At 42.7% G+C, this 14,904-nt stretch overlaps 1 protein-coding gene across 5 annotated transcripts in view; it reads right to left on the bottom strand.

The window, feature by feature from the left end:
- The window catches only part of ARNT2 (aryl hydrocarbon receptor nuclear translocator 2), a 108,085-nt gene that overhangs the window by 5,866 nt on the left and 87,315 nt on the right, over nucleotides 1-14,904 (bottom strand). For all 5 annotated transcript variants that reach the window (XM_075159927.1, XM_075159928.1, XM_075159929.1 and 2 more), the window contains 6 exons: nucleotides 14,202-14,274; nucleotides 13,935-14,058; nucleotides 9,754-9,853; nucleotides 6,990-7,128; nucleotides 4,005-4,170; nucleotides 1,271-1,407 (listed from right to left, as the gene is read on the bottom strand). In XM_075159927.1, the coding sequence (XP_075016028.1) occupies nucleotides 1,271-1,407; nucleotides 4,005-4,170; nucleotides 6,990-7,128; nucleotides 9,754-9,853; nucleotides 13,935-14,058; nucleotides 14,202-14,274 (739 nt within the window). The remainder of the gene's footprint in view (nucleotides 1-1,270; nucleotides 1,408-4,004; nucleotides 4,171-6,989; nucleotides 7,129-9,753; nucleotides 9,854-13,934; nucleotides 14,059-14,201; nucleotides 14,275-14,904) is intronic.

Genomic DNA, 14,904 nt, shown 5'->3' with positions numbered 1-14,904 from the left:
CCCGGCAGGGTAGCTCCCCTCTCGAGTCTGCCTCCCTCCTTATGACCAGCTAACCCGGGGCTGGCTTCAGGCACAGTCCAAATAACTTCTTGGAGGCCTTTGAACTGAGCTCATCCAAGTTTCTTATCACATCCAGCTATTATCCTAATTCCCTCCAAATGCACAGTCACCTCCAAGAGCTCTGCAGGTGAGCCCAGTTCTCCCTTTCTCCCTTGGCCCTCCTTCCCACTAATTTCATAAGATGTTTGCTGGGACACAGCACTTGCCTGAGACACAAGCAAGACGGCCCTGTGTCTCTCTGGGCCATCAAACCATGCTGCCATCAGCTCCACTGGAATTACCCTGAATATGCTTTTGGGTTAAAGTAGGTGCAAAGCGATTAAACTTTGCTAACAGAGAGAGATGCAACAGACTAATCTTGCCTGGGTCATGGGGTAAGGGCATGCAGACAGGTAGTTATTCCAAATGTAGTGATGTTATTTGTTCCTGTGTGAAGCAATGGTTTGTTCACACAGGAATATTTTCAGGCTAACATCCCTTCTGCAGTGTTCCTGCAAGCCCGGTCTTGCAGGTGAATTTACTTTCTAAAAGATAATGAGGTGCCCCACTTCTAAACCTTGCTTGGGGCTTGAACTGTCTTTTCTGCATTTATCTGCATTGTTTTGTTGCAAACTGTCTTCTTGATCTAATTTAAAAACAAGTTATACAAGGACAGAGACTTTGTTAGTGAACTTATAAAATCCTACCCCATCTGAAGGCCCGAAATTATACTTAATATTACAAAATCAGGTAGTTGAAGAGGATTGTTTACCAGCTATCTGATATCTGACTGGGTTTAACCTTAAAAAATTATTGGCCGCTATCTTCTATGCAGTACCAGACTCCTTTCCTTCTTGAACTATCGAAGAGAATTACATTGATGTCTAATTGGACTTGACTGGGATTTTAGAGGCCAGCACCAGGATAAGAAAGACATTCCATTTGGGACTATTTCATGGCTTCCCTGCAAAACACATAAGCCCTAAGTATAGGGTGCAAAGAGAAGGGAAAACAGCATTTTAAATCAGCAAAGATGCTGTTCTTCAGCAGAAAACAAAACCATCTCAGTTGTAGCTAATGCCAGCTAATAGCAGTGCAAACCTATGGCAGCACGCAGCAAGAGGTAATTGCTCCAAGCCCTGCTAGCACCCTGGTCATCGAGGGCCACGGTTCTTCAACTCAGCAGTGAGAAGTTGTCAGAGGGACTTTGGGCTTTCTGAACTCTCCTCACCTGGAAGACCTCGGTCTGACTGGGCTGTGGGTGCGAATGCTGGTCGCCACTTTGCTGGTTGTGATGCTGGCTCTGCCACTGGGACCAGACTTCGGAAGGTCTCCCCTGGAACTGACCGCTGCTCTGGCCACCTTCAGCTGGACGGGGGGAGAAAGGGCAGAAGTCAGCGAGCAGCTCCTTCAAAACGCCTGCCTGCTTTTCAGGCTTCATCCATCAATGCCTGTTTGCAAATGAGTCTTAGAAAAAAGACCTTGAGTGACACCCAGCCCCTGCGGGGTGGAAGCCAAAGGGAGTTTCAGCCCTGATTGCAGGGTGGGGGCAACCTGAGAACAAAGCTCATAGCCGTGGCTGCTCAGACATGGCAGGTGAATTGCTCACAGCAAAACACACAGCGACGCCATAAGCCAGGCACTGGAAGATAATTTTCAAGCACCCCCCCACTGCTTTTTAATCACTAATAAGGAATATTTGCCATTTCCCTTAAAAACCAAACTGCATCATCTGAACGCTCTCTCTCTTTAAAAGACTAATTCTTGCAGAGCGGTGGGTGCCGTTACCTACTCATCTAAGGAGCATGTAAGCAGATGTAAGATTTTGTAAGCAGATGTAAACACAATAAGTTCAAAGACAACAGCCTTGCTGTATTAAATGCAGACATTGCTGTATTAAATGCAGAGTGTTTGCTGGACTATCTTGTCCTCACAACTGCAAAATGATGTATTTAACATGCAGCTTATAGCAAATTATTATCCTGTTCATGTGGCGATGGTTTCTTAAAAGTCTGAGGCCATTTAATTTCACAGAGACTAATGCGAACAGCAAGGTTGTATGGTAGATGTACTTAAAATTATGATTTCAGGGAGATGAATTTCTTCTAAATAGTCTACCAGAAAAAAGCATGATGCCACACACATTAATTTGGTCACCTATTACACATACACTTTTCATGAGTACAGTCACAGGTCACACTTAAGCTGGACTCATTTTACCCTGTATTTCTACAGACTGGCCCCAAATGTATAAAATTTTTGGATAATTTTCCTTCAACTATTTACAATATCTCCTTCTAAGAATTAGCATTTTAGAAAGCTTGCCACCAGGCTTATGCTTTTCTTCCAAACATTTTCCCCTCTTTTTTTTCCTTTTTTTTCTTTCTTTTCTATATAACTACTCCTACTATTTTTGCCTATTTTCCCCTCACTGCAGAGAACCAAGCTGGGTAGATCTGGTTCTCCCCAGTTATCAGCACCCTCTGCCAAGGGTGCCAAATTTCCTGTGCCAAACTTCCACAGGCGTGCTGTGTCAGGTCTCCAATAACCAGACTTGATCATGCCAAATCAGTCACTACTCATAGTCACGGCTTCAGAAAATACAGAAACACATGCTTAATCCAATCCTTTTGGCTACCAGTTAAACCATGCAAAACAGATAAAGTGAACATTTTACAGGAAAGTAAACAGGCCGCAGTGATGTATTTCTGTCACATCTGAAGGAGATAATTACAGCTCTTCCCTTACTGACATAACCACAACCAATAATTCAGCTTACTCGGAAACCTGCAGCCATTTTATGGGCCGAACAAAATTCATCTAAGTTACCCTTGCAGAAAGCTGCAAGTTTTTTTTTCTCAGAACAATATATTGAAATTAACTCAGTGAGGCAAATGATGCTGCTTTTCAGCAAAACGGTTACTGCCAGACGGAGGTTCAAGACATTCATCTCTGTGAAGGCTGTGTTATTAATAGTATCCAAACTGATGTAGGTCAGGAAATGTTTCTCATTAGGTGAAAGGGTTCTTGCCAAGTAGCTTAGGCCTGAAATACAAGGCTGTCTCATAAACAAATGCACAAAGCCTGCTGGAAATGGAAATGGAGGCATAAATAAGCTCTGCGGGAGGAGCTCCGTTTCAATGCACTTTTTCTAGGCAATGCAGCGCAGGTCTGTACTCAGTGAGGCTAACAGGTCTGCGCCAATTTTATTCTCAAGGGACAACAGAAAAACGACACACATTAGCACACTGCTACCTATGCTTTTTGGAATTGCACATTATTATCAGCCAGTAACATTTTTCATGGACTCCATGCATGTTTATCACTGATGTATTCATAGTATTTTTTACTCTTCAATATTACTCTGCTGGTGGAGTGCAGAAAACTTACCAAGGGGTCACCCATTGGGTCACGGTCTGAAAGCCACTAAATTAGCATGTAATAGGAAAAGAAAACCATTTCAAAACATGGCACCTACTCTGATTAGGTTAGTAGCAGTGGGAGTACAAAAAAAGATCCTGTTTCAGGCCAAGCTCCAACAAGCCATCTCCAGGCAAGAGGGCACTGCCATGCAGTCAGGGAAGTTGAAAAATGAAAAGAATGTAAATTTGTGCCATTTAAGCATTCTCCTGAGAAGTAAAAAGAAATTGAACCTGCTGACCACAATTTGGGAGGACGTGTACTAGTGATGTAAGCAACTTCTGAATCTTTCATGACACCATTTACTGAAAAAAAAAGAAGTTCCCTCATACCATAAAATGCCACAATATTCCAAAGCGTGTTGGATGTGGAAGAGATGCAGCATGGAGGGAACAGGTCATCTCTGTCCACTGTGCTCAACAGGAGAAAGCAAAACCCTTTCACCACCTGGGCTTCCCAACCGACCCACCAAAACAACAGGTTGGAGGATTTTTAATGAAGTGAATGCTGGAGAGCATTTCTGTGTTACGTCATTTAAAACTTACCAAACCCAGCACTTCGGTTTGCTAAGCTAGAGTAGGCATTCCCACTCGGAGAAGAGGTGGCTGGGCTGGAAAGGGGGCTGTATGACGATGGATCGGCTGGGTAGGTGTGACTTGTTCCAATCCCAAAGGGAGATGACTGAGCCTTGCCAGACTGAGACGGAATTTGCTGAGGAATAAAGGGTAAAAGAAGGAATGAGTTTTATTGTTGAGGAAAGCACAGCAGACTCGCTTTTTAACAACGTAAAGAAAAAACTAAATAAAGTCTGCAGATGTGAACAGGCACGCTATTTCTGTCTCAGCCATATTTCCTTTCTGTCAAAGCCAACTTATTGCTGCAGAAGGAACGCTACAGACTCACATGTATTCAATAGAAGAGCTATTTGGAAAAACACGATTTCCTTCACCTCTATTACAAGGATTAATCTCAAATTGAACAAGTATAAAGAATTCACCTTTATTTGCCAGGTGTTTTGATTTTGCAGTGCCACAGTAAAATCACGGTTATCTGAATGTCTTGCAGAATATATGCAGCTCTCAGATGACCAGAGTCTCCAGTGCTTGGGAGTAAATGGTCAAAGAAGTTTCAAAGCTAATGAGCTGCTTTCTCTCCCTGCCTAAGACAGGCAGCAATTATTTTGCCTTGTAAAAGGCTTGGGAGGGAGTATGAATCACCAGCCCTGGGAGGAGGGAAGAAACAGTCTAACTTTGCTTTAACTGGGCAGCTGGGTTAATTCAAGGGTATTAAAAACCAACTTGCTGTCATTTTCATCTACGTAATGGCTTCGTCATAGGATCTGCAAGGTTACACAAATGATTAAACGCTGCAGACTGCTTTGAGATGTACAACACCGTTTCCCAGTCACAAGTGGTGTTCCCCAGGGCTCAGTATGGGGGTCAGTTCTTTATCAATGATCTGGACAAAGGGATCGAGTACACCCTCAGTAAGTTTGCAGATGACACCAAGTTGGATGGGAGTGTTGATCTGCTTGAGGGTAGGAAGGCTCTGCAGAGGGACCTGGACAGGCTGAGGCCAACTGTATGAGGTTCAACAAGACTAAATGTCTGGTCCTGCACTTGGGTCACAACACCCCAGGCAACGCTACAGGCTTGGGGAAGAGTGGCTGGAAAGCTGCCCAGAGGAAAAGGACCTGGAGGTGCTGGTCGACAGCCGGCTGAATATGAGCCAGCAGTGTGCCCAGGTGGCCAAGAAGGCCAACGGCATCCTGGCCTGTATCAGAAATAGTGTGGCCAGCAGGAGTAGGGAAGTTATTGTCCCCCTGTACTCGGCACTGGTGAGGCCGCACCTCGAATACTGTGTTCAGTTTTGGGGCCCTCACTACAAGAAGGACATTGAGCGTGTCCAGAGAAGGGCAACGAAGCTGGTGAAGGGCCTGGAGCACAAGTCTTATGAGGAGCGGCTGAGGGAACTGGGGTTGTTTAGCCTGGAGAAGAGGAGGCTCAGGGGAGACCTTATCATGCTCTATAACTTCCTGAAAGGTGGGTGTCGGTCTCTTCTCCCAAATAACAAGCGATAGGACAAGAGGAAATGGCCTCAAGTTGTGCCAGAGGAGGTTTAGATCAGATATTAGGAAAGATTTCTTCACCAAAAGGGTTGTCAAGCATTGGAACAGGCTGCCCAGGGAAGTGGTTGAGTCACCATCCCTGGAGGTATTTAAAAGACGTGTAGATGTGGTGCTTAGGAACATGGTTTAGTGGTGGACTTGGCAGTGCTAGGTTAATGGTTGGACTTGATGATCTTAAAGGTCTTTTCCAACCTAAACAATTCTATGATTCTTGGACAAATGCAGGGGAGCTGGGGGAGGAAAACAGATCCCAACAGGCATGTAACATGATGAAGATGCTATTAAGTCTTCAGCTCAGTTCCAAGCTAAGAAATTGTACATTTCTAAAGGTTTCCACAATGACAGTGAGAGCGTGACATGTCACTTCTGCAAGGCTTAACTCTATTTTACTTTATTTACGATGGATGAATGAATTCCAAGTTCTCTACACTCACATACAAACTCTGTTGACTTGGACAGAATTTGGACAGTAAGAGGGATGAGTAATTTTTTTTTAGTAATTTTTAGCATCCTCCATACAATATAAAAAGTTAATGTTACAACTGGATTTCATTAAACAGGTGTGACCATGGCACACTGCGGGCTGGGAAGAATCAGTGATTAATGTGGAAACAATTCAGTTACTGAAAAACTATTCAGTGCCCACCCCAACATGCCATTCTAGTCTACCAAACAATGGAAAGTCAAGAGTGATTAAGAGCAGCATTAATGATAGATCAAACATGATTATTTCATATTATTTGTCTTTAACAGAGTTTCAAACCATTTTTTTTTTATTGTTACGCAGAACAAGAGGTGATTTCTGGGCTAACATTGTCAAGCGCAGGGCATCTGATGGAGGGATGTGCTGTTTCCTCCAGCACACGACACAGTGTGAGCTACGCTGGGCAGTAACGGAGGCTGCTAACGGAGGCTGCTAACGGAGGGGCAACGGGTTAAGTAGCCTCTGCTCTGAATTCATGCCTGGATTTGTACGTGCCCCTTTCTGATAACTCTGCTAACTGTGGGTAGCATTGCTGGGTGCGAGGTCTTGGTCCAAGAAAGATTTAATTTACAGGCTTAATACTAAAGCATAACAGCTGTCCTCTTTTACTTCATTCAGTGCACGTATAAAAATAAATGCAGGACTGAGACCTTCCACTGGGATTTCTGTCAGTGTAGTGACTGCCACTATTATGAACACTATTACAAACTAAATGCAGTTACGCATAGGGCAGCTGTCTCTAATTATTATAACCTGCCAAGGAACAGAAGTGGGGGAACCGATTTCTCTCCAACCACAAATGATAATGACGAAGTACATTTAATCACGTTATGAACTGGGTTTACTAATTCTTTTGTAAAAAGGACAGAGATTGCAAATCTTTAATGACCATGAAAATAAAACACCTTTAGTCAATACCTGTCCTGGAAATGGTGGGCGATTTCCTGTCCAGGCAACCTGACTCTGATTTAGCTGGCGAGATATCTGTGTCAGATTCTGGCCTGTTGATGAAGAAGACTGGATGTCGTTCACACCAGGCACATGTACCACAGATGAACTAAAGGAACAGAAACAGTGCCTCATTTGTAGGATATATTCTCGATGCACAAACAGTATTTCAGACGTGGAAATTTTGATAATCACATTAAAACTAATTGTTCAATCTGTCTTAATAAAAAATGACTTAAAACCAACACAAAACTATGAAACATACTGGCATTCTAAAATGTCAGTTCAAATAGACGCAGAGGGGAAAATTATTTTGGATTAGACTTCTATAATCTCTTTGAAAGGGCTTGCAAGAATAAAATCAGTCGAACACACGGTGCATAAATACTTAGCTCCATACTAATTCAATATTTAATGCATTAAAAAAAAATGCTGGCAAAGAGTATTCAAGCAGCTACTTAATTTTAAATTTGTGCTTATAGTCAACAGTATTTTAAGCATTTGCTTAAATGCCATCCTAAATGAAGATGCACAAAAAGATGATACTTAGAAGTACTTCTTTATTTGTTTCCTGCCTGGGAAATGAAGAAGTGTGTGTTATATATTAAAAACTTGAGCTTTTAATTCCTTTTTTCACCAACTGATGCTGAAGAAGAGCATGCAGTTTTATATACCCAGGCAAAAGAATAATCAAGACAGAAACTTAAACTAATGTAATAGCTTTGGAATTAAAAAAAACCCAAACCACCAAGTATTTCCAAAGGAACTTGTTTATATGTTAGCTGTTTCCTAATTACTGAATTTCACTACAGAGAAATTTCCCAGAAATTCCTAATTAGAAGGAAAATTTTATGAAGGACTGCTCCACTTTACCATTTTATTCTCATGGAAGTCTTGAACAACTGAATCTATATAACCACACATTGTGAATGTGCTTTTATATATTTTTATATATAAAAAAATATTTATTATTTTACATGTCATATATAAATATATAAATTAATATAAATGAAGACACAACATATAAAAATGCTTTTGTGCATCAACTGAAACAGCTTGCTCTTTTCTCCAATCCCTTCCCTATTGTCTATTTTCACAATCTTAGAGAGAAAGAAGAGAGCAGATTGGGAAAAGCAGTAAACAAGGCTGAGCAGAGAGGAAGCAGGAATCTGAATCCTCTGAGAAGGCTGACAAAATCCCTCCCAGACTGGTAAGCAAAACGTGGCAGGCATTTGAATAAATGGAGTTGCTATTCTGTCTTTCTTAAGCTGCCTAAAAGCAAAGTGTGTGTTTAGAAATTCTTCGTAGAGTTTTCTCTTTTTTTTTTTTTATTTTATTTTTTACTACCACAGAGTCTCCAAAAAGGGAAATGTGGACCAGAAAGTCCATCTAAATCTGGCTGAACTTGGAAGCACACAACAGCTGCTGGGGAGGGCTGGCCCTACCGCCAACACCGTCTCAGCTGGACTGGCAAGTCCCATCGTCTAAGGGGCTTGGACTGTATCTGGAATATGTACTTTGAAACCAGAAGTCTGCAAAATAGTGCCTAAAGGCTGCCCGGGTTCAGCAACCGAACGGACCAGCCTGGAGAGGGTTCAAGGAGGACAGTTCATCGAGGGTGGAAATGCTGGCAGATGTGTCATTACTCGATGTAATAGAACAGCAGTAGGAAAAAAGCTATAGTTAAACATCAGGAATTAACAAAGGAAATGAACAAAACACATGCCAAACCCCAAGATGGCAAGTCAACCATACAGTAATATACAATATCCAATTAAAAGACATTTTATTTACTGTCATATCCCCCCTGAATTATTCTTGGTATTAATTTGACAAAACACACGCACGGGGATTTTATTTCTCCCCACTGAGATTATTAGCAATTATAACTTTAAGAACACATTGGTTTAAATAAAATTATCGTTTGCAGATGTTTTCTAATTCCTGGAAATGACAGCCTCTGAATGGCTGTTCCTTCACTTTCACAACCTTGGTTGGTCTAAAATAGGAGAATGAAACTCCAGTATGACAGTCCCAGAACGGTGATACGGAAGGCACTAAGGTAAATATAATCACTGTTACCACACTCTCAAAAAGTGACTGGAAATGAAGGCAAACTCTTAGACTTCAAATCTGTATTGCCAGCTGGTAGGCAACGACACGCACTTTTGAATAACTCAAAAATGCCTTGGAAAATGCCAGACCACCACCTTATGTGGAAGCTGCCTTAGAAAACTATTCATGCCCGTGTGCCAGCCCTCACCAGGGACTGTGGATGAAGCATCCCTCTGTTCCCTTTAATAATGTGTCCACACCGATGCCCTCCAAGGCAGCCTGCAGAAGTACTGACAGCTGTAAGTGCAAAACAGATCTTTGCACCTTCCTAGCTTGGCTGAACGTTCCTCAGATCTCTGAGCCTGCCCCATCACCTCTCAGATTTATTTCCCTTCATGATTTGTTGCCGCTTCTTAGCTTTTTTCCAATTACATCATGACAGAAACAAGTATCCACTGACCAGCCACTATTTTTAACAGAGATATCCAAATCATCCCAGCTTGTAAGCCTAGCCTAAGGGCTGAGACATCACATAGGAGTGAAGTGGACACAAAGCAAAGTTCATTCATGCAAAGAAAGCCCTTCCATCTTAGGCCGATTTTGTTTCCACTAGATCAAAAGGGAACAGTCCCCCACTATCAGACAGAAGCTGATACGTTCAGGATCTGGACTACAGTACCTGAAAGTCTTCCCCGAATGTCCTGGCTGAAATGGGCTTCCCTGTGAGTAAAGCTGCTGGTTTCCTGCTGTGGATGCCGAGGCCATCATTTTTTTATCTGCTACAAAAGAAAAACAAATCACAGAAAGAGAAAAGTTTAGGGGGTGAGAAAATGAAGGCAAAATTATTTAATGAGAATTGCAATGTATATACGCAGCAGGGATTTTTCTTTCCTTCTTAAAGCTTTGTGAAGAAGCCCTGTGGAACACATTAAGAATGACACAAAAGGGCTATATGACAATCCAGTATGAAATGAGAGGCACAGCTGGTTTGTGTCTACTTCATACCCTCGCAGGATGTACCTCATTAATGCTATTGTTTGCATGGAACATAACACTGGTATGTGCCCTCCGGCCACGCAGCCCAAACCTTCTCTGTGCCCGCTGGAAGCTGCTCCCGACCATGCAGGCAGGAGGGTGAACGGGAGACAGAGAGTGGCGCTGGCTGAGGCAGGGAGTGATGGGTGCATGGATCCCAGCTACAGACTGGAAAGGAGAACAAAGATTTTCTGGAAGAAAGATGGGAGAGTCTGCCCAGGGGAAGGGAGGAATGCCACATGGAACAAGCCTGGTCTGAAGAAGGTCTGATGCACATGCACCTCTGTGGCTACCTGGGGTGGCCTCAGATGAGGGTATGTCTCTGGCACCAGCAGAAGCCCTCCAGGGCCGCCGCCGTTATCGCAGCCTGTTTGCACTGAGGTAGCAGCTGAGGGCTCACACCCCGCTGGGTTGAACGCCCCAAGGAATGGTGTCAAAGCTGTCCTAACCAGCTGACAATCTGCTTCCCTCCAGGACAGCTGGAGAGGAGTACCTGACTCTCGCAGGCAGCCTGGTGGCATGCCTGCCGATCTCGGGGTGACCACCTGCAAACCTGGGCGATCCTGCAGCCCCTACCTGCATTTCAATCTCCCAGGTGGCTGGAGGCACTTTGCTTCTGAGTGTCTGCAAGGCTTGCGGACCTGAGCTGTGGCAAGGCAAAACAAGGTCTCTCGTGGATTTTGCTGTCCTACATGTGGCTTGAGGGAGCCATGAAATAGGATGCAAGCATCCCAGTGGGATGTAAGACAGACTAGCGTAGTGAATAACACACACATGGAGTACCATTAACTTTTATAGTCTACTCTTAATGTGGCAACTGGAGATCAATCTCTAATTGAATGAAATGAGATTGGGTGAACAGTGCCATTTGGTCTCTTAATTTAATTTTCTGGCACTGGATTACTCCAAAGCTCAGGGAAACCTCACTACTACTACTTTTCTTAAAATAATTTAAAGGTCTGCCCCACCACCTGTATTCACATTCCTTATCTTCCCTTACTACCTCCGAGCACAAAACACCCTGCAACTCGCTGATGGCTTACCATTTGCTGCTACGCACCTCTGACAGGCCTAGAAGTCAAGTCTGCCTCCTCACTTTCCTCTTTGCTCTTTTCAGATTCTCTCTCATTTCACAAGATGCTCTCCTGGACAAAAGGCCCACCCAACTCACAAGTAATAGAAGTATTTTTTAGTTTTCCCTAGCTTTTAGAGGCCTTGTGAGTGTGGCTGACCAAAGGCCTCCAACACACACCAGCTCTTCTCTGTTACCTAAGTTCTTCTGATGTTACGCTCCTAATAAGAATCTAAGCTCACCTTCCCAAAGAAAAAAGTCACCTCAAATTACCTCACAGGAGCCTCGGAGAAGGACCGTGTATGCCACTGATGCAAGTTGTCATTGCTTTTCCTCTGTAATGTAGAAATTTGTAGAAATTCCTCACTGGCTACTTATTGCCCAGCACAGACAGTGAGTCTGGGCTGCAAACCTCATGTAAAAAAACCAAGGAGAAATGGCGACAACTTCTAGAGAAGGTTGCGTATGTAGTAGGAAGAACTGAGAATGGGTTGGGATATCTCTGAGAAGGACAGATGATTTTGCCCATTTTCTAAGGCCACCCTTTAGAGGGATACCAAACTCTCAGAGTTGGAAGAGACTGAGCCAAAATCCTGCGGGTACTTTAGATATTGGAGAACAACTCACCAGCAAAATTGAAAGTGCCCTAAATGAACTGGAATTCCTCAAGTGGAGCAGAGTTGCCATGGCAGCTACCAGGGTCTGTGTCACAGGATGAGGCCAAGACAAAGGGAACAGCTAAACTAATCACAAGCAGCTAAATCAGCTTTAAAATCTCTTTCCTGAGTTACATCGAATGCTCTTTAGCCCCTGAATCTGGCCCTCATCTCTCCCAGCTGTATTCCCACTCAGGACTTTACGCACTACTTCTCTGCTCTCACCTTCAGTACAGCACTGAAAACCTATTCTGTTTTGGTGTTTTACCTGCATCCTTAGACCTGTTTCTCTCTAAACCCCATCACTGGACTGGTCAATGATATGCCCTTCTCCCAGCAGGACCAGTGTTTCTGCCTGTAGAAACTAAGATCTCTGTAAGAACTGCATCATCCTGTCCTTCAAGGCACTTGCATGAATCGGTGAAGTCAGGCTTTCTCTCCCCACTTTTGTTTTTTAATTATGTGTGGCCACTGCATGCAATTATGGCAACAATCTCCCTACGTCAAACCTGTATTTTTACAGAACATAGCAGAGAATGAGATCGGGTATCAAAATAATGCAAATGTCCTGCAGGCAGCATGAAGGTTTGTCAATATTGGTTTTGGACAGCGTATCTCATCTCTGACTGTGAAGCATCTCTTTTTATCATTCAGAAAAGACCTTGATCACAGCTCCCATGAGAAATTCAGACAGGGTGAATGTCCCAAAAAAAGCATAGCCTGTAAATTGATAAGAATGAAAAGAGAAATGGCATTTCCAAGAACATAACCTCCCAGCTACCTCACAGCTTGCTAGACCCTTAAGCCTAACCCCTCCGCACAAACAGTTGAGAGCTGCTTGAAAAAGAGCCAATAAGGCAGCCAAAAAGCAAGATGTTCTTGCTTGGAAAAACATATTCTGGTGTTTAGGGTTGGAGTCTTGCTACCTTCTAATGGACCCCTTTTATGGCCTCAGCTGTTGACTTCACTGTTAGAGTAGACAGACAAGGATGAACAGGAATAACAGAGAAGTCCTAGCAACAGGAGGACAGAATATCAAGTCTATCCTGCAGTTATAATGCCTTCTCCATTTGAAAAGGCCAAGGCAGACATAAGAAACCAGTGCAGTGAGGTCACCTCCCAACACCCCTGGAGTCAAACCCTGTGGGTCATTTCCTTCACGCACTGCATGACACTTGCACATTGATTTATTTAAAACAAATGTAAAAACTTCTCTTTTTCAGTGAGGACAGTTAAGAACAATAAACAATTAACGAGTTCTTCCACGAGCAATGGAATTAATGAGCCTGGTTTCCTACAGATATATTTCGGATGACCCCTTCAGCTGCCAGTCTTCTCGATGACTTCTGTCTGTTAGGGCAACAGGCAGCATCGGCTGGGGCTGAGTTAGCTACGTCTGTCCAACTGACAAGTTGGCTGCTACCTCTTAGAACAGGGCTGGGAAATCCTTCAGTGAGGGCACTCAGCAAGGACTCTGTCCTCACAGTAATTTTCAAGAAATATAGAACAACATACTATTTCTGAGACTCCTATCACTCTTACAAGAACTTGCCAACAAGTTCAAAAGTTGTGGGAAAAAGAGCAAGGATTCAATGACAGGTAACGATGGAGATGCCTCAACTGACCAGAAAACAGGTTTATTATTACACTTCAAGGCAGCCTCTGAAAGCATCAATACAAAAGCTGGAGATTTGATAAAAAACTGCAGGCCTATCTTAAAACTACATGGTAACTTTCTTAATCCATGTCTATTTAGAGAGATGAATTCACATCTCCTGTTTAAGAAAGAAAATACATACTCAGTATGTTTAATATCTATGAACACTGCTTAAGGTGCCTCTGTGAAATGAAGAGAGATCAAAAATAGGTAGCTCTGGTGACAAGAAAGCTGTCCTTCCCTCCTTGAATGTACTCCTCATTGTCTTTAGGGAAATCTCAACTAAAGGCAAATTCTAGGAAGTGTCCTGAAGACTGACGTTGCTTGGAAATTTCTCTGCCACACTGTAGTTTCTCTTCATCCTCTCGAAGCTGTGCTCCCCATCATGTAACCAAGCTTAACATAATATTAAAAATTAAACATCAGAGACATTCACTTACAAGCAGTTATTCCAGCAAACATCTCAGCAAATCTAGGATCTCTCTCTTGGGAGAAGATAGCATCAGGCTTTTCCACAGACTTTCCACCCTCATGAACATTAGCTGGTATACTTGGAACAGGCACCTGTTGTGATACACAGAGGAAGGTAATTCCCTCCATCATATTTGACGAAAAGAAATTCAGGGACAGTAACAATGTATTTTTAATTTTGCTAAAATCTGCCATTACTTTACGAGGCACAAAAATAAAAACTTGAGAAATTTCACCTGAGATAAGTCATAGGATGACAGCCCATCTCTTTGATGTACTTCAAGTTCTGCTTGCTGCTGCTGAAGTTGTCTGCAAAGGAGACAAAATTACAAAAACAAATTAAGATACAAAAAGGAACAGCCATGGTCTCCTATTTTAAACTCTAAGCGAAACATCTCTCAAATGATTTATTAAATCCTTTCCTGTGAGATTCATCTGTTTTTAAAGCTTTCTAATTGAGAAAGCTTGCACCACAGGAATGTAACGGTCACATGAAGAGTTTTGCTGTAACGGCACAGAAATGTAGGTGGGTAAGTAATGGAGGAGGGAATATAACCTCCTTATAAAGGATTTAAGAATTCACTACTACGACACCAAGAATGTCTTCCTCCTGTTAATGATGAATATACCAGATCCCTTCACTGATCCTACTGAAGTAAACAAGAAACCTCCAGTAACGTTAACACAAAATTATGCCAGTCAATAAGAAAAAGTGATCAAAGCTCTGTCTGAAGCACGTCAGACCAAATGGAACAACCTGTTGAGCTAGAAAGAACTGCATATAAATCCTTCGCTGTAATAAAACCTATTTAGCATGCTTTGATTCTACTCTTCTCAGGATCCAAGTCCAGATTCTATTAAATTTTGAAAGCTTTTAAGGCAGTGAATGTCCAGAAATAAATTGCTTGTGCTACTATATAAAATCAAGACATTACATAA

This window comes from Calonectris borealis, chromosome 11, assembly GCF_964195595.1.
Source record: "Calonectris borealis chromosome 11, bCalBor7.hap1.2, whole genome shotgun sequence".
NCBI lineage: Eukaryota > Metazoa > Chordata > Aves > Procellariiformes > Procellariidae > Calonectris > Calonectris borealis.
The sequence above is the reverse complement of the archived record's forward strand: the minus strand, read 5'-3'. Positions and strand labels throughout refer to the sequence as shown.